This window comes from Chroicocephalus ridibundus, chromosome 6, assembly GCF_963924245.1.
Source record: "Chroicocephalus ridibundus chromosome 6, bChrRid1.1, whole genome shotgun sequence".
In the NCBI taxonomy this organism is placed as follows: domain Eukaryota; kingdom Metazoa; phylum Chordata; class Aves; order Charadriiformes; family Laridae; genus Chroicocephalus; species Chroicocephalus ridibundus.
In genome coordinates this window covers 56,388,182-56,408,423 of record NC_086289.1, presented here as the reverse complement: position 1 = coordinate 56,408,423, position 20,242 = coordinate 56,388,182, and the positions used below count along the sequence as shown (strand labels likewise).

The 20,242-nt window shown below is 46.2% G+C and overlaps 1 protein-coding gene across 1 annotated transcript in view; it reads right to left on the bottom strand.

Moving 5' to 3' along the window:
• The window catches only part of GPC1 (glypican 1), a 218,398-nt gene that overhangs the window by 101,439 nt on the left and 96,717 nt on the right, over positions 1-20,242 (bottom strand). The window contains exon 2 of the mRNA XM_063338939.1: positions 9,288-9,446. Within this exon, the coding sequence (XP_063195009.1) occupies positions 9,288-9,446 (159 nt within the window). The remainder of the gene's footprint in view (positions 1-9,287; positions 9,447-20,242) is intronic.

Genomic DNA, 20,242 nt, shown 5'->3' with positions numbered 1-20,242 from the left:
AGGTACTGGAAAAAGCTCTGCACGTACTACACCCTGTGAACTGTGCTCTTAATTTCAAGAAGCTGTGTTGATCTGAAGGGAGGAAATTAAATGAGAATTTATTTATCTCATGTATAGGGGGAGAAGTGAAGCATCCTTAAGCAGCCATGGCAAATATAAAGGTGAAATGTTTGTCAGTGAAGGCCCTCAGCCTCTTTCCACCCCAAAGAGGGATTATCTTTGACTCTCCCTGTAGATCAATTGTGAGCCTAGTTTTCATAGGCACAGAGCACCTTTGAGCTCCCATTGGTACCACTGGTACTCATGCTACATGTTATGGTTTGAGAAAACCTGTAACAATTTATTGTTGTTTAGACAACTATTCTATCACCTGATGACCCCTCCCCACCCGGAAAAGGGAATTGGGGAAAGCAAGGAAACACAGGAGTTGAAATATAAATATATTTAATAGGATAAGACTAAATAATTAACAATAATACTGAAGAACCAGTATTAATCCCGATTCCAATATAAGATATACAAGAATTATACTCAGCCAGTTATATCAGCAGGAAGCCGTGCACTCCCAGCAGTGGACAGCAAACGTCGGACACTGCGAGCGCAACGGCTTTGTGAGGAAAGGAAGGGCTCAGGGGTCCAGCACCGGGGCAAGGAGTTTCTCTGGACTGCTGCCATCAAGGGAGAGAGAAACTACGCAGCAAACTTTCTAATTTATATAGAATGTGACGTTCATGGCATGAAATAATCCTCTTGGCCCGTCAGGGTCAAATGCCCAGGCCTTGCTCCTCCTCATCCCTGCACCTGGCAAGGCTTGAAAACACCGAGACCTTGAATCCCGCATAACCTAGCTAGCTATTAAGTAAATATTTTCACAAATTCAGACACTAGAGTCTTCAAAAAGGTGAGTTTCCCCCAGCATTAGAAGAGAAATTAGTCCTGTGTCTCTCAACCCATGACACTACACTCTAAAAAATCAGCTCAACTACTCTAATCACACAGGTTACCAGACACCAAAAAACTCTGTGACATCTTTGCCCTCATTTATACAAGTGGTTTGCAGACCTCCCTCATGGTTTTGATCATTACTTCCCCTTTGGAAGGGGCATTACACAAAAACCCACTCGTACCAACGGCCCAAGGAGCATTTAGAGCCAGTGCCTATTCCCCCTGAGGTGAGGGGCACTGAGAACGAACGCTTCAAAAGGTCTTGGCTGATAAACGCCTGCAAGACATGGGACGACATGATGTATTTTGTTGTCTTACCAGAAGAAGATTACTGCATTTTATGGACTACAGGGACTTCTGGTACTGCTGCACCTTGCCCAAAGCCAAAGGACTTGGGCTCGGTTCCCACCTCTAGCACAAACCTACTGTATGACCTTCCACTCATCTCTTCCCTCCATACACTGCTCACCCAAACCTAGGGTTTTAGTTGTTTTTTGTTTTTAAACAAAGGCCTTGGACCATAGGTTGAGTCTCAGACGGGCAGGATGCCCTGCAGTGCATTACAGTAACAAGAAGCTTCTTGGCTCTATGGATGCGCTACTTCCATGCCAATAGCTAATAAGCAGAATCAACAGTTTGCTGCGAGCATTTCTGGTGAGAGAGAACAAAGTAGTTCTATCATCTCAAATGAGAACAGACATCTTCAAGTACTCAAAATAACACAACCTCCTATGTCAGGACATGCCACATATTTCAGTAGCGTAGTTTCAAGCTTATTGTGTCTGATCTGTAAGCAGGGACAGCACCTTGCCTCTGGAGCCCATGACGCTCCCAAATTACCACAGCACCTGGCTAGGCACAGAGCCGTGATTCTTGGCAAACGCCAAGCTGGGGGGGAATTACCAGCTCAAGAGTTGATTTAGAGCACCTACATTTCTTTGCAAGAACAGCAGCCCAGGAAATCCTAGTATTTTCCTCTTATGAGAAACACTGAGCATCAGAGAGCTGACGGGTGAAAACTGCTTCCTGTGGCAAACCAGTGAACTAGCTGGAAGATGGCTGAGTGTAAACTGGTTCGAGACACAGGCTCTGCAGGAGAACCATGCAGAATAACCTCTGCTGTTTGTCTCTGGTTTCGCTGCTCTGACGTCCATCTGGCCATCTGGGTGTAATGCTTCTGCAGTCACCAGAGGCCACATCCTTGTAATAAAAGCTCAGCTGCTTACTCTGTGAAATCAAGGTTTTCAAAGAAAGAGATTTGTGCGTTGATTTCTGAACGTCAAAACAAACTCTGCCGACACTTTCTTCTGAAATGACTATCTGGACATCACTAATTTCTTGCAAAATACGCCTGTGTCATCCAGTATCTTGGAAGAGCAGGTGCTTTCTTTTACGTCCCCAAGCAGATGCACATTTCACTGTTCTCTGAGCACTCACAGGCAGCTTTATTTGAGTGTGTGACAAAACATGGTGACAGCTGCTGAAACCGAGATGCCTGATCTACCTTTTCTACCTAATCTGACTTCTGCAGGGATGAAACAGCTCATGTCTTCGGGGTGTGCAAGCCCTTGCAGAAGGCACCCCAGTGCAGTGCTCTCACCCCAGCCACTGCCTCATTTTACTCTCTTTTCTTTCTATAAAAGAGAATACTGTGCCTATGCCATCTGTTAAGCAAAATGCTGCACGTACATTGCAATATACCCTGCAGCACACAACGGAGCCTTGCAGATTAAATGTGAAGAGAAGTGGCTGGAAGGGGAGAGAAAACTCCAGGTGCTGGAGCTGTTACAGGTGAGCCTAAGCGTTTGCTTCCCCGAGGCAGCTACCTGTCAGGATTAATCTTGCCGAGCCCAGGAATGCGCCTCACTAGACACCGCACCCCATTCCAGGAAACCATAAATACCAAATGAGATGCTCAGCACCACACATGAAAGTATCTTCTTTCTGCGGAGCATGACTGTGGGGGAGCGACGGCCGGACTAGCATCAGTCCTGCCTCGTGCTGGGGTTTTCTTAAGGTGGTTCCTTGGGGGAAAAGAAGGAAGGAGGTGAGTGTGGGCGCTTCTGCCTTCCTCCTGAGGAGGCCTCCAAAGGAACCCCCTTATTTGTTTCTCCGTCCTGGATCTGCCTGGGGACCCTGCTTTTTTATTTCCAGGTTAAAGGACATTCTACCTCTTCCCAAATCAACCCTAATCAGAATCATCTTTGATAGCTCCTCTTACAAGCACTTTTGATAACGTGACCCAGAGGCAAAGCTGGGGAAGAACTGGTCTTCTGAATGACGCTGACCAAGTGCCACGCAGAAGGGGGCACAAAACAATTAACAGTGCTTCGAGTAGCACAGTTTTGACGAACAGGGTACCCCTGGCCTGTCAGAGAAATACAGTGCGGGTGATGAACACTTATTTAGCCAAAAAGATTGACTCCTGGGTTTCTTTTCCTCCTGTTTGCTTGTCATCTCACTAGGAAAAGTCACAATTTTCACAAAGATTGTTAAGCATCCTGCTTATCTCAAAGATCTTCCTCTTCTTAATTCCCCCCTCCTCAGTTTCCCTGACCCTACAAACTTTTTGCTGGAGGGTTGAAATATTTTCGGTCTGTTTATGCTTTTCCATTTGGAAACAGGCACTGCTTGGTATTAGATGTTCGGTTATGAGACCAGCAGAAAGCCAATGCAAGACTGATGTTTGGAAAGGCAAACATCAGGTGAGCCGTGGAGGCCATCCCTGTGTCCCCACCATGTCCCTGGAGGGACGATGGAGCCTGCTGCCCCACGGGGTGCTGGCACCCGCTGCCACCTCCCATCTGCCCGAGAATGGCCAGCGCTATCCCACAGAGCTGAGCCTATGGCCAAGGCCACCAACTGAGGCCACGCTCCACAATTTCAGGGGCAGAGCCCCAGCGTGGGGAGTTACCACAAAAAAGAGCGTCCCCAGCTAATTAGGGACTTCTGGATCACAAGCAATATATTTAAAGTCCAAACCCAAAGGCTTGACTCCAAGGAGCAGCCGGTGCCGATGCCAAGGGCGGTGGGAGGCAGCCAGCTCGACCAGCACAGGACAGACACCAGAGGGACACTGCTGACTCCAGAAGTGTTCCCTTCCACAACCTTTGAAACAAAGGAATTTATTTCAAAACACAACAGCATTTCCATATTTTGAGGCATAACCAGCCCCTGGAAAACTTCTTTCCTGTTTCTACACAAACACGGTATGTTTTAGACAGCACCTCACCAAACACAAACCACGCGATGCCTCCACGGAACAGCCGCAGCCCGGACTGGTGGCAGCAGGATGCTGGAAGTGTGGTGTGATCACGCTGGGGACACAGGCACTGCAGTCCCCATGGCCCAGCCATTCACTGCTTTGGTCTTGTCTCAATCATTTTCTGCACAGAGTAGTCCCACACCTCTCAGAACAGCTTTGGGACAAGAAGAACACATCTTCTGGTGCATGGGCCACTCAATTTGGATACCTTAAAATTTCAGACTGGCAGGGCTTGGTTCGTGTTATCATCAACTGAGAAAAACACTTGCAAAATTCAGCTACAGGTATGGATTTTGTAGTCCAGGGTAGGACAGAGCTTTGCCTTGCTGGGCTTAGTCCACAGCCTCCTGATCATGTAAATAACTATACTGTATATATCCTGTTCTCCCCAGACTGTCCTTTTAGGGGCCAAAACCCTGGGTACTGCGGGTTAAATAAGTCAGTTCTCTGACAATGACACATTTGGTTGAATTTTAAATGAGGCCTTTAGAAATCTCTAAAATTTTAACCATCAGTGTGTAACAGCTTCTAGGACGTTCCCCACCTTGTAACATTTAAAACAATGATTCATCTTCATAAGAAATATGTAACTGTCTACAACTAACTCTTAAATAATGTTAATTATCTGCATGGTCTGTGTTTCAGCATATGCGATTTCCAGCTACCAACATTGGACATTACGGAAGATTTTACATGACATCAACTTTCCAATGAGCAGCGACCTACAAAATACATAATTTTTAATCTGCAGTTGATTGCCACAGCTTAAAAATCCCAGAATTTATGAGAGCTACAAATAGCTTTGTAGCCTGTGCAGTGGGGAATAAAAGCTACGATTTTTGGTTCAGCTTGTTGATATTTCCTGAAAACATGAAACAATTCTGAAAGGACAGATTTCCTGGCTCCCAGCTAAAGGTCAGCAGTCACACAGGGAGCGCTTGCTAAGTGTACCAAAATGATTGGGAAGGAAAGATTGGCACAACATTGCGGTACTATTAAAAAGTGATTTAAGTGGGGGAAAAGGGAGAAAAGAGAGAGACAGACAAGGATTAGCCTCTCAACAAGCGAGCTTTCATCAAGACTAGAAAAACAGCCTTGTTCCTTGCTGCTTGCAGCCCTGCGCTGTCACTCCGAGCTCCCTCTGTCTGCCCCCTCTGCCAGCTGAGCAGCCCCATCCCATGCTGCCATCCCTGGCTGCCCCGGCTCCGGACGCAACCGCTCCATCCAGGCATCTCCAATCACTCCTCCAAGCCCCTCCTGCATGGTCCAGAGCTTTCTCCAGGCTCATCTCTGTAACACATTACAGAGGCACAAGTTTCACTGGGAAGGACAGAAGCTCGAAAGTCCCATGACTTTGTGCAACACTGACGTACAGTTGTGTGATACGCAAAAAAAAAAAAGCTCATTTTCCCAAGGAATCCTCCCCAAAGCTGCCCGATGTTTATAACTTGCTCTCCGCACAACTCAAGAACCAAAGCACTTTAGTGGCTAACTCCCGTTCTGCAGCCGGCAGAGGGGGCAGCAGGCAGCTCTCATCGCTTTCCTGAAACCATCTGCTTGAACAAAGTTCCTTCTCGAAGTATTTCATTTTATAATAACAGATACTGAAAATTTCCCATCCACTAAGGTGATACCAGTTTGAAAACAAGCACATTCTACAACTAAAATCTCCGAGGCACATACAATGTTAGTAGCGTCATTAAAACAATATTTAGTACCAGTCTCAACAGAGACTGTCCCAGCTCCCTCCCAGACTCCCTGACTTGTTTTCACATTTATTATTCAGGTTTTTCTTTTAAAGTCTGGGTTATGTACAATTTTCCAGCCTCCAGCAGGTCCCCACCACAGGCTGTCCTCCCCGGTAACTACATCCCCCTCGCCTGACCAAGAGCCCTGGCACACCAGAATTAACAAAGAATTTGTGCGTATAATCCTGCTAATGAAATACCGCCACTCTGACCTCAGCGTCCTTCCTAACACTGACTTATCAAAAGCATATGCTCCCATCACTCATGGTCTTTCTTTTTTTTCTTTTTTAAATTAAAACCAATCGACTGTAGAGCAAAATACTACCTTTTCAGCTAAAAGGTTAACAGCAAGCCAATGAGCACATGCGTAGCTCGAATCTGATGCCCCTAAATCCCGCTAATTGCAGTAAACTAAAGCAAACCAACAAATGCCCCAGTGAGCAGCTAAGCAATACTGTAGGCTGTTCAAATTTAAATTTAGCCCTGGCAGATCCTGGAGGAAGGGCATCCCAGAAGGCATGTGTCCTCTGCTATGTGGAGAGAGCACTCAAACCAGAGGATTCTATTCCACATATATCACTTTCGAATATACGGCTATACCTATCGTATATCATCTGTATTTCATATGTATATTTTCTCTAAAAATACTTTGTATGTGATAAAAGACACTCTGCTCTTACCCACAATATATTTTCCCCAAAAGCAGCCAGGTGAGACTGAAACAACAGATTATAATTCCTTGCAATGGGACAAAGCCGTAGCTCAGAATAGAGGTGCTCTGACAATTTAGAATTTTACAGACCACAATCTGCAAGGATGAATAATTCTCCAAAGCAAAATGTTGAACACTAGCATGGAGAGTATTACTTCAGAGGCAGATTGCCGTAGCCTTGCTATTTTCTACCGGGAGCTTCAGGGCAATTTGCAAGTAGAGACTATTGCCACGATCAGCGCTGAGATTACAGAAGCCAGATTTGCTGGGATGAATCTAAAAAAGACAGCTCCAGGCCTAAAATTCAATGTGCCACACCTGCTAGCAGAGAATATACGAATAATCTGATCTCCAGGCTGCAAATACTAGGAGAAAGGGTTGGACATCCCCATCCAGTGGAGCCTCCCCCACTATGTCTTCCTAAAGCCAAACGAAATCACCAATATGAAGACAAGCTGTGCACTGATACCTCTGCAACCCAAAACCTGCACTCTAAGTTGAGGAAATCTGACAAAACCAGGCACCCAGTGCCAGAAAGGCTAGAACTCATCAACCTGACATTAAAAAATTCTTCTATTGAACAGGTCTAACCAGCACTACCTGCAAAACATCTTCTTAACTGTGAGATTAATGACAGTAGCTGGAAGATAGGGTGGTTTCTACGGCATTGTTTCAGGAGCTGAGGTGATTCCATTGCCCCACCACCAGAACTCCCTCAATTTTAAATCATCTATGCAGTAGCTAAAGAAAAAATAATAATATCACTTATAGGTAAGCCATGCTTGAAACTCAGACACAATGCGATGAATTTTTCTTTTAAATCATGTCTTGCATAAATTATAAACTCTATATTGATTGCAAGGGTAGTTAAGCAAACTAAAAACGTATAATGGGAGTAGGAGACATCTTCTTGGCCTTGTGGGCTCAAGTGAGGTTATTCCTGCTGCAAAACACCAATGATCTGTGCATTATGGTCTGTTAAAGTAATACTTGGCTTATTGAATGCTTACTTTGTTTGATGCTTAAAAGAAACTCGGGCATGCAACACAGAAATAAAGCTCTATTTTTGTAAAGTGCTGGGGAACAACAGAAAAAAAACCAACCAAAAAGGAAATTCCTTGCAGCTCTAATTGTCATCTCAACACATGCATCCCCCTTTCATATGCTTGGGTTTGCTTACTATTATTCTTATCGCTGTTATTATTATTAATCCACCAAATCATCACACTCATACTAAACCCATTGTTCACTAGGCAATTTTTGCTCGACAATATAATCCTCAAAGCTTCCATCAAATAAAGCGCAGATCTACCAGCCAACACTGCGACAGGCAATGGAGGGAGAGGGTGCAAGGTCGGCGGTTGCTCTGCATTAACCCCTGTGAGGGGCTGGATTTCAGAGGTCAGTGAGTGCTCTCAGTGTCAGCTATGTCAGGTCCCATTCAGACATTGGTCTGAGCAACCAGCATTGTAAGACTCTTTTGAAAATCCTGATTATCACCTTTTAAGGCAGCTGAAAATCAATTAATTTTGAACTTTTAAAGGAATGCCTTCGCTCTGGTCAACCCTGGCCACACAGTTACAATGCATTTTGCAGAGTCGCACTGCCTTTTCTTTCTATTCAGTGTAAAAAGCACTTAATCTTGGTTATCAGCTCCCTGAAGGTCAGGCTTATTTCTTTAGATCTATTATTTACTGCTTGAGATTTCCAGTTCCACCTTTCTGGCTATTACAGCTTCTTTCCCCAACTCCTATTCTTTACACGATAACTCCATATGATGACTGTTGATAAAGTTAGGAGGACCATGATTCTAAATGTCTGACCTTCTTCAAAATCTGATAATGGATACAGTTTCTGAATCATAGGTCATCTCAATTTTGCCAATAAACCATTTATTTCCAGTGGCCTTCAGACCTTGAGGCTTACTGTGCACTGCAAAATGGATTCTTCAGGGAACAATAAAAGTAAGAGAGCCATCCTCTGCCTTCGCTTAGCACATTAGGAGGGGTACTGTATTTTGGAGAGTGTGTTTGTCCACAACATCTTATGTGCCACAGTCTCCAAGACCTTCACAGTCTTAGTACTTAGAAAATGCAACACTTTCTGATGTTTGTATAAAGCTGAACATTATAAACGTCTAATGTGAGCTAATCTCCTTTTCATTTGCAATCTACATGGAAAAGACAAGAAAAATCCATGCCTCCTTAAATCCATCTACCGAGGGCTATCCAGTCACCTTTACCGTATTCTTCAACTTACAGCTCAAGGCATTGGGCCAAGTTTTACATCACTACCTCAAATGTTATGCTGCTGTGGTAAGACCCGATTACGCCATGCTTGTAAAAGCTGCGTCGGTGCCAAGGTACACAATTTGTTGGTATGAGTGCCTGCCGCCCTCCTGCAATGGCTGCGCTGAAATGGACTTCTCAAAATTACTTGGTCTGGCAAAAAACACTGCCAGAGGTACAATTCCTACTGAAGGCCAACATTTCACGCAACTCTTGAGCAAGATGCAGAGGAAGGCCTGTCGAACACACATCCCCGGCTCGAACAGTGCTTGGAAAGTTAAGCAGTGACTGGATCCTGAGCAGGGGTTGAACCGAGCAGGTTTACTTACTGTCAAAGCTCCTGTACTGCGCTGTTAGGGTCGTCTGCACAGAGCGACCAGCCTCTTTCATCATGGCTTCAAATTCACTTCGGCTTTTGTTTGCAAAGTTCTCCTCCATCTCGCTGGTGCAGCAGGTATAGCCTTGTGGGCAGATTCGCAGGTGCTCCCCTAAAATGAGAGAAGATGTTGTTGAATGGCCAGGTCTGGAAAACGAAAGACTTCACCCCAAACCACCTCAGCATAAAAATATTCCATCTCCTTAGTAACCTGGATCTGCACCAGGCCGTACATGTTTACCCCTTAATTTGAGTTATCCTGCATTAGTATAGTGGTTGGTGTGAATACAGGTACCAATTTTCTCACTGCTGACCATGAGGGAAGGAAAAGTGAAGGAGATAAATGTTCATACGCAGCACAAGAAGGGAAATAGAAGTGTTTTCTGCTCAACGTCTGCCCTAGAATCCATCTCTGCCTAGAATCCCAGAAGACATGGAAGTTTCTGATTAAATGACATATTAGTCGTCCTCATTCCACTTAACATGTATATTAGAACAACTGTTTGAAACTACTTTGCCAAGAAAAAAACCCGCCTCCAATGCGCTCCCCCCTGTCCCCAGCCAACCTCCCAGAAAAAAAAGCATTCCTGAGAAGGCATTTCCATAGCCAGAGAGGTGAGACTAGTGAGAAGGTTTCAAAAGACAGAGACGTGCTGAATGCCAGTGGAATCTGGGTGACTAATTCCCCTCCACACATTTTGAAATCTGCCCATTTACTATTTTTTTCAATGAAAAATGTCCCTCCCAGCAAGAGACGACCACCCAAAAAAGGGTTGCTATGACAATCACTGATCGAATACACCCTTTGCTATAGGGAAGAACAGGAAAAGTAAGAGGACTCGGCAGTCAAAGTGAACAATTCTTCAGTATGGGAGCTGCTCCTGCCCTCTGCAATCCCTTTATACTGTGGAGCAGCAAGCGTTTGCATAGGCAGAGTCAGCAACATTTTAAAAATAATTGCTTAAGTTTTTATGAGTCCTTACAAACCAAGGCACATCCACCTGCAAACACACCCTGTGTTTCTCCTTACCCAGCAATAAGAATTCATTTCAATGAACTCAAACATCAGGGATATTTTTTTTTGTTAAGAATAAAAAAACCTTGTTCCAAGCACACACGGAGATAAACCAATTAAAAAGAAGTTACCATGCTTAACATAATTTGATTGGGACTGCCAAGGATTTTGCTGGCAGTTTTACAGGACTGCTGTCTTAACGTCATAGTTGAGCTGAAACATATATTTAAAATTGTGTTTTATCTTGTGTGTCTCAACAGCTTCAAATCCTGAACCTGCACAGTCCTCTACAGTTCCCCATTGAAGTCCTTCACTATTTCCAGTGTAGAGCAAATGGGTGCCTTTGGGTAAAGGGTCTTTGAAACCGGGCACATGTCCTACCCTTGTGAATGCCATGCCATTAGCAGCCTGACTAAGAGCAATTTTGACAGGCGTGCTCTGCAGTTGATGTATTTTAGGCAGAAGCCATTCAGGATGAGTTTGCATTTTGCTGGCCCTCGCGTCCCTGCTCACAGACGCCTCTGGAGCAACCTCTGCAGGGCGCCGGGGTGAGCCTGCCCTTGCAAAATGGGTTATCGTGTCATTTGCACCGACAGAGCAGCCTTCCTGCCTATGTGATGGGAACTGCTGGTCACCACCTTTCCTAAGAGAGTAACTCCTATGATCAGGAGTAAGACACAAGTCTTACCCCCAGCTGAGAGGCGCATCCCAGTCCCCATGAGTGCCCAGGGACCACCATGCCATGCCGTCAAAGCAACAGCAATAGCAGCAACTTGCTTCAATATAAAAACTCGGAGTCAAATACAAACGTCACGTGGCTCAACGCTCACCATACCAAATGCAATTTAAGTCACAGGGCTTGCCTAAACCTTTCCTTCCTTCATAAACTAGATCATTGCAGCTTCTTCCCTGAGCTCGTTTCTGCAAAGCTTCATTTGTACCAGGAAGCGATGGTGAGGATCGCTGACATGTGACAGACAGGCAGAGCTATAATTTTTTTGACAAGACACAGCTTTGTTTCCTGTCATGGCAAATTAAAAACTTTCTTCTTGTCCAGCCTCTTCCATGTGATTTCTGCTGCCACATGATTTCTGACGAGGATCGAAGTTTTGCTGATAGCTGTTCTGCTGCGGTTATGCATCCTTCCATGCCACCCTTGGTGCCCTCAAGGACACCTGGGTTGGACTGCCTGGCCTCTTTGAAAGGCCTATAAACACAGAAATGGATCCCAAAGGATCCCGATGGTTCCCAAAGACTGCCTTTACCACCACCAGCTCAGTCGCTGATAAGTTTTGTAGATGAGGTCCTGCGAGCCCTTGCATTTGATAGCACCCAAGAGCACGAGCAGTCCCCCCGCTTTTCCATCCGCCGTTACCCACCAGGGCCTGCAGGTTCTGCCTAGGCCATGAACAACCCTTCACAAATCCCGTTTCGGTAAACCAAGATAAAGTAGCGGGAACCAACCTGTAAACCAAGATAAAGCAGCGGGAACCGACCCGCACAGGCTGTAGAAACCAAAGAAAGGGGAAAAGTGTGGGGATGGCCTCTGGGGAAGAACAGGGCCTGCCCCCAGGAGGAAGATGGAGGGGGAGGAAGAGCCCCGTGCTGCGCCCGAGCTCCCTGACCAACGGTGAGGAGCGGCAGAAGTGTGAGGCGCGCTAATTAAAATGTGACATGACCAGACAAAAACCCTGCACGCTCCCACCCCAGGCAAAGCAGAGGGAGCGTTCCAGCAGGATGGCCTCCGTCCAACACCTCCCTCTGCCATCAGAGCTCCAAACAGCCTCCGGCCAGCCGGCACCGCGGAACAGGGTGGGAAGCGACAGAGGGGAAAAAAGACAGAAAGCTAAAATTGCTTAATTTTAAACAACTTTGCGAATCGGATATAGAATTTTTTTAATGCTTGAGCTCAGAGCAGTTTCAATCCCTTTTGAAGCAACATTTATCTTCGCTTTCTGCAGGCATTTGTGTGGTACTCAACACCACAGCACTTTATCTCAGCGGGAAGCAAAGTTTTTATCATTTGTCTTTGTAATTCGAACTCAGTGCACACAAAACAGTCTTACAGCACTATGAAAATGCTTTGCTCTCTTTGCTTTTTAACCTGACCCACCCTGGAAACATTCCCTATTATTTTTTAACCTTTTTTTATTGACTCCAAAAGAAATGCACTCTAGACCACATTTTTCCTCTCCTTATATTTCAAAGTTCATTTGTTTGCTAACTTGCCGCTAAAGTTGCTGAAGCTGCGCTATAAATATCTCCGGGTTCACCTGGCAGGAGATTATCTGCAGATATCTATGGAGAGATAGAGGCGTTTTACGAGGAGTAAAGCTGCAAGACACAGTGTATGTTCCCCTCTCGGCTGCGGCGGCAGAGACGTTTCCCCTCGCACACCCCTGACACGCTGTTAACTGCCCGTTCCACAGCGCGTGCTCCAGCCCCTGGTTTCTGCAAAGCAGAACCCAACGCAGCAGCAAGCAGAGGGTTGCTCCAAACCTCCTTGAAGATAACGGATACGCTCACGGGGACTCAGGCCAGCTCTTGGTCATGCCCAAAGAGAATTACACTATCCCCTATGAGTCTGTAATTGAAACCCAGCCATCTCTCCCCAGCCCTTGACCAGCAACCCCCGCAGCAGAACATGGAGTGCCCACCGTGCATCCAACGGCTCAGCTAATACCATCCCTGTGCCGCCCTAAGCACTCCAGATTTAAGACACGTTTGTAAGTAAGAGAAGATGTGCTTTCAGATGCTCGGCTTCCCTTCAGAAAACTATCAGCTTGCCCAAGCCTTTGGCAGCCGAATTTTGCGTGCTTCAATCTGGATCTCCCTGGAAGAGGCGGCTCTCCTGCGCAGGCTGCCGAAATCGGGGTGGGATGTAACCCACCGACTTCATGGTCTCTTGGAAATGGAGACAGGGCGGAACATGCATGAAAAAAGCATCGAACAAGTATCTCATTTATGATTAACTGCCCTGGAGTGGAAAGGAATAGGCAGGAGGCTGATGACAAGAAAATATCACGCTGTCTGGCTACGGGCTTGGATCGTCCTTCAAATACCCTTTCAGCCGGCTGGGTTAGCAGATCATTTTGGCTATCAAATTCATTACTGCGTTTGAGAGTGCTGAATATTAAATCACTTGACCACTTTCCCCTCAGGGAGGGAGCCAGGCTGCTTTGTGGCAGGGTCCCCGCAGAGGGAATAGCCCTGTTCATAGCCACCACTGACATGAGCTGAGACGGGGCTCAGCTCCCTGCTTCTTCCCCTGTGAGCCACCGGCCCCCCGGCCCTGGCCCACGCAGGCTCCCCTCAGCCGTGGGCTGTGCCAAGAGCCAGTGCAAACCATGGCGTGTGGTGTAACACACCGGGGCATCAGGATTTCAGCTCACTGAGATCAGAAAAATGCTGTAGCTATTCACTGCTGCTGTGTGTCACCCCACCGTGAGACTCCCTGGCCACGAAAACCAGAGAAGGGCAGTCGCAGGCGTGTAAAATACAACACTGAGAGAAGAGTCCTTGGCTCCTTTAACCATGTAAATAGTGCTATTTCTATCCCTCTCACAGGACGCTGGAGATTGAATTCATTACAATGTTTGCAAAAGGTTTGGGGTTATTTGGATGTCAGAGTATCTAAATGCAAATTATTACAAAATAATTCCCAGAGGTTAATTTATTTCAGGCTGTGATAAATCCGTCAGGATTCTTCCCTCATATTTGTAACCCTGCTCCCACTCACTCTCCAGACTGCTCATCTCCAAAACCTCATCTCATGCTCCTAGACCAAAATCGACCCAGTCCAGCCCCCCCACACCAAGACACCTACAGCCCAAACCCCCTCCTTGGGGCTTTCTGGGTGGACAGTCTCAGGCCACCAGGCTCGCTGAAGCCCCACGCTGCGGAGCCCCCCCTGTCACACACGGCAGGGACGCCAGGATGCAGCCCCTGGCTGGGTACCGCCACTGAGCATGAGAGCACCTGGCAGCTGAGGAGCTCCCATCCTCTCCTACTGTCCCTGGTAGGCACTGCCGGCTGTTGGCCTCTCCCTCTTCACACCTAAATCCCATCCAGGCTAATGAGCATCACAGCCAGGAACTGAGGACAAAACAGGCTAATTCAGACCATGGCTTTTTTTTTTTCTCTCTCTTCTTTTTTTTTTAACCAAGTCAAAGTGTCTGCAGCTGATGCAAAATGAGCTTGGAGGTGGTACAGATGTTAAAAATACACCTGGTAGTGCAGGTAGTTCAATGAAAGTAAATCCCTTTCCTTATGCCTCCCAGCTTTTCCTGCTTCAGGTATTCCTGTCCCCATCTCTCTTGAAATACATATCTTTAAAGAGAACATGATTTGGCGCATGCTGATAAGCAACTGACAGCACAGCCTGTAGTGCTAGTATGCCACGATGCTACCTTGAAACCCAATCTTGTCACAGATAACCCCTAGGGGTTAGCCAAAAAACATTCAGACAAGGAGACAGTCCTGGCTGACCCTCCCAGGAAGAGCTCTTCATGCCCTTCTCCTTCTAGATGCGCTGAGGAACATCAGCTGGGAAGCCACTTCCAAACACCTATGCCCCATAATGTTCATGTAGGGTGTCCGGGGGTACAGCTGGTCTCCCACAGTAGCTGCTAACATCAAAGTCAACCAGCCACCAGACTGCTCTATTAAGGAGAGTGCAAATCAGGAATGTGCCCATATTGCAAAGGCAGGTGTTAGCTAAGCGCTGTGCAGCCTGTTTCTTTGATTTGCAGTCAGCTGTCGGCAAAATACGATATCTTCTATTTTCTGATTATGTATTAAGAGTACCAGCTTGTTTGGCTTCAGTTTGCACATAATGTCAGGGGAGTCATAGCAGGCCTGAATTTTAAGTATTGTAAGGCAAACCTTCAAACTTTGATCAAAATGCACTGAACCACGCTCTTCCCTGGTATTAGCAATACCACAGGACAAGGATGTGCGGGAGGGGGTAGGGGTAGGGGCTGGCCAAGAAATGAGGGGCAGAATATGGGCTAGTGGTCATGAAGAAGGGTTGTGCTCACGTGAAGTCTCCATTTTCCTGCACTTCCATACCAAGAAGCACTCTCAGGATAAGGAGTGGAGGTGGCAGGGTGCAGCTGGGAGCCTGGCCCCGCTGTGGACTCTGTGGATGTCTGGGATGGGCCAAACTGGGACCTGACACAGCAAATGGGGGGAGGAGAGCCAGAGAGAAGCCATCTGCTTCACCAGCACCCTGCAGGAACCCCTCGTGGACCTCAGCACGTGCTACATAGCAGGACACAGGTTAACCTCAGCCAGCCCAGGGCCACCGCAGAGCAGTGTCACGGCTCCCGGTGAGGGCTGTGAGGAAGAGGCAGGCGCTGTCTCGCCTGCTTCATCCACACCAGCCTCCCCACGCACATCGCTGCTGCCTCCCGGCCCCAGTAAGATGAGAGGGATTTGGCTCCAGCACAACCGATTCCTGTATCTCTTTGCTGCTGCTGAGGGAGTAGCTGGGTGTCTCAAGGGACTGAAAACAAGGGCATGAAGTCTTTTCAAGCTGCATGCCACAGGTCTGAATTTGTCCTGTGTCAGCAGCTTGTATAATGCCTTACCATCTGACAGCTGATCAAATAGCTTGTGCTATCTGAGATGAACGAATGTTTCCGTTGAAGATAAAGAAAACAAGCGCTACGTTCCACATCAGTGATAAAAACAGCAAACTGGAAAAAAAAAATCTAGAGAATATGCTTATCCTGTTAAAGCAATGCACGCATTTAAGACGAGACCACAGCAAAACATTAAACGCTTGTTCCCACAGCTCATCATTCAGACCAGGATTATGCCAACAGAAGTGAAAACCCAAGACCAGATAATCCATGAGATTTGCTCTTTCCACTCCTTACCTTTTTATTCCTACCAGGATTTAGTAAACTATCAAAACACTGTTAACGAAATAAGACGACTTAATCTGGCTACTGCGTGGAGCTGGCTCCCTACCAGGTTAGCACTGCTCTGTGACTGCATTACTGTGGAACTCCGACACAGTGCAGAGATATACAGGTATTCCCAAGAAACACCACAACTGGCATCCTCGGAGCAAAAAACCACTGATGGGTGGGAGGGATTTGGGACTGCCATGTTTCCTACGGAGCCTGGCTCCCAGGGAGCTGGGCAGGAGGGTGCAGGGGATGCTGAACAGGAATTTCCTCTATATTTGCTCTGTTCCTGTGTGGAAATACTTCGGGCTCCGAGGCTGTCAGCTCAGTGTCACACTCACACGCTGGTAGTGTGGTATCAATTTGTTTAATCCTAGACCTTGATGTCAGAGGAATTTATAAGGCAAGCAAACATAGGCAAAAAAAGTTAATTAACAGAGGAGAAAGAGCCACCTCCATGTCCCGGAAAAATATTAAGTACAGAGTAGATAAGACAGCCTTCAGAAATGGCAGTTGGAAAATCCTAATGTCATCTGTGTATGTTACAGTGGCAAACTGCCCAAAGGAAAGGAACAGAGAAAATGTCACAAATGCTGACAACAGACTTGATTCTTACTGAAAAGAACAGCATAAAAGCACTTCACCCAAGCATTGCTCCTTTGGGTTTGGGGAGAGTCTTTCTGAATGAATCCACAGCTCCAGAACACCCCTTCCCATCACTCTGCTCCCCAGTTTCTCACTCCGGACCTGGACATGCCCTTAGCTACACGGGCCTGGCTCTCCCCCCGCCTCCGACCTGTGCACATCCAGCAGGGATAAGCACAGGGTGCAATGATCCAAGCCTGTGTTTAAGGACAAAGTAGGAATCGCTTTATAATTTGCAGTAGAAAATATCTTTTTCAGCAGTTTGAGAGAGGAATGAAGGAACAAGGGCCAAATCCACACGTACCACAAGCAACGAGGGACCTCCTATCTAGCAGAACTGACTCAACACACCAAAACCCAACGCTCCCCAGATCCTCTTCTGGGCACTGGCCCCACCGTTAGGGAGTTTCTGAGCTCCTGGTCTCTGCTCCAGGAAAGGAGATGATCCATTTTGAAAGGCTTCAAAGGGGAGCCAGGACATGGTCCACAATTAGCACTTTCCAAATAAATCAATCTTGAAAGAAGCCTTCAGTTCAGACCAGACCAGTTGCAAGGATCATGGAGAAAGGCACAGGGAGTTCACTGTTACGCTCTTTCCCTTTCTCTGAAAAACTGAAAACGCTTAAAAAGAATCTTAGACAAGGGAAGAATTATCTTGTCTCTTCACATAACACTTGTGGGGACGTATTGAAGTTGTGTGTCGTAATCCATCACTATCAACCTCTTTCAGAGTTGTCCTGAGCACATCAGCTTCTCACCAGATGTTTTGGTGTTTTATTTTTTTTTCTCCTTCTTGGAACAAAGACTCTTTTTATCCTCAGTTTGCTGCTATCTAAAATAAGATCAAGCTGGAAACCTATCACTCTTATCAGATGCGGCTTCATTGGAGGCTTCATAAGAAAATAAATATGTTATTACACAAGAGGCAAAGCAATTCATTAAGCAGAACCTTTTTCAATTTCTTCGCAGAAAAATATCTACTGGAGAAACTGGCAGCCCTTCCCCATGTCCTGGCAGCTTGCTGCCAGAAGGGTCAGACTACAAAAGGAATCTCAATAGTAAACTGAAGATTAAAGATGCAGTTTCTACTAAAAGCTTTAAGGGGTGATGGATTTTGGTTTCCATTAAAAAAAAAAGTTTTGGGGCAACAATTCATATAAACATGACAGGAACATGAGGAAGGGTTTGGTCGAAAACAAAAGGCTCCTCCAGTTCGAAGCCCTTCCTGTCGAAGCCCTGCAAAGAAAATGGTGATACTGCACTTCAGGTTATTTTGGGATAAAGAAACTAACAAGCTTCAGCGAGGCTGTGAGACTGTTGCCCGAGAACAGGGAGTGCTCATAGCCAGCCCCAATCATTTCATTGCAAAGAACAAACCTGGATTCACCTCTCATGGAGAAGGAAGCATTTAGAGAACATTTCCTTCTAACCCCAGCAATGCTGCTCAAGCAGCTGGTGTGAAGATGATGAAAGTCATCTTCCCGGGCTTCAGACACATGCTCAACACCGGGTTCCTGGTCCCCTCTATTTCTTACTCCTCTGCCACCCTCGCAGGATGCTGTGATGAGCAGGACATACTGCAGCAGAGGAGGAGGAGGATGGGCATGATGCCCAAGTGGGCTACCATGGCTGCCCACCTTGAGGAGCCACACTCCTGGTTGCTGGCTCACCCAAGCGAGGACCTCACGCTGCTTCCTCCCGCTGACCAGAGCTATGGACCCTGTTGGTAGCACCGGGGTGTGGGGGGGCAGCTCATTCCCATCCTGCAGGAGGATGTGTGCGTCCAAGAAGGATCTTGCCTTCCCGCAATGAAAATCTCCCAAGGGAAAACAAATGAACTAAAAACCCCCGACCGCTCTGTCTGCTGGTAAGAATGAAAACAACTCCTGAGTTTGCAAAAAACCTTGTCTGTAAATAGTTATTAAACAAACTAAGTTCTTGGGTCTGAATCTGCTTCTGAGAGTTCACAAAGTGCCTATGCCTAAAAATTTAAGAAATTAGGTTTAATGATACTCATTAATCTTAAATTCCATAAACGTGCATACACCTTTCAAAATTAAAAATAAAAAGATGCATGTAATGAATTGCCTGAACCTCACAAATTCAAGATCACCCTTTTTTAAATTTTTGTAAAAATTTAAGAGACTTCACTTATGCAGAGTTGTTGGCTTGTGCCATAAATTAGGAGTGCTTATACTTCTCTAAACCTCTTTGCTGTATGTGTTGGCAGGGATGTGGGAAGGTGCAGGATTGGAGGGGCAAGTTCTGATTGCTGTGGGCTTTTTCATTTTGCAACTTGAAGCTTTTGTCAGCCCCAGAAATGCTTGGTTCTTCTTCAGCTATTGCTTTGCTTTATTTGTCTCAAGTTTTGGCCAGCAGCGCAAGCGCTGAACAACTGTGGAGCCCTTTCCTACAATTTGAGCCACCATGAAAGGAAGCAGCAAATACAGGGTCATCTTGTGGGAACATGAAATTGCAGACTTCCAGTTCCACAAAGCTGATGCAGCTGATGTAGAACTTGGACGGGCGAGTACCAGCATCAAGGCTGGAGTCTGCAGAAACCTCTGGCCACTGCAAGCGAGAGATCTGCAGCAGAAGGAATTCAATATGCTGCCTTTCACGTCTGGCTGCAGAAGCACGTAGGTGAAACTGTGCCATCGCTCTTTCTTTTTATACCTCTATCTCATCTTCCAAAAGCAGATTACAGAAAGCTGCCTGAAACCCAAAGATGCAACAAATATCCATAAGGAGCTCCTCTTCTACCCTTAAAATTAATCCAGGGGTATATGGAGATGAGGGCACCACTCTGGTCCTTCACAAGCCTTCCATGAAAAGATTTCTATTTCCACAAGAGCCAAATCATCACCTTTCAACACCACACAGAGGGGTGACCCAGAGGACCAGGTTTAAACTGGGATGAACATTTCCAACGCCCTGCTAGATCTCAGCGTGGCTCATAGTGCATATGCCCAAAATTTTACCAGAGAAATTTATTTTAGGCAACTTCTGTTTGAAAACTTAATGGGAGTGTAGCTGTTCTCCCCTGAGCGTCAGCAACAGATGACTAAGAAATGTTGCCAGTATCTGTCTTTCAGTGAGATTAGTGTTGGGTTTGTGTGGTATCCTATTTATAACTTTGACAAACAGCTCACCCAATCATTTCATACTTAATCATAGCTGTCTGCCCGGCTCCCTTCAGAGAAAAGCTTTTCAAAAAATATGTGCCAACATAATACGAACAAAAGGAAGCAAACCACAGTCAAGAAAAAAGAAACCTTGCTCCCAAACCCAGCAACTAGCAAAAGCTCATGAGCTACACAGAAACCAGGTCTT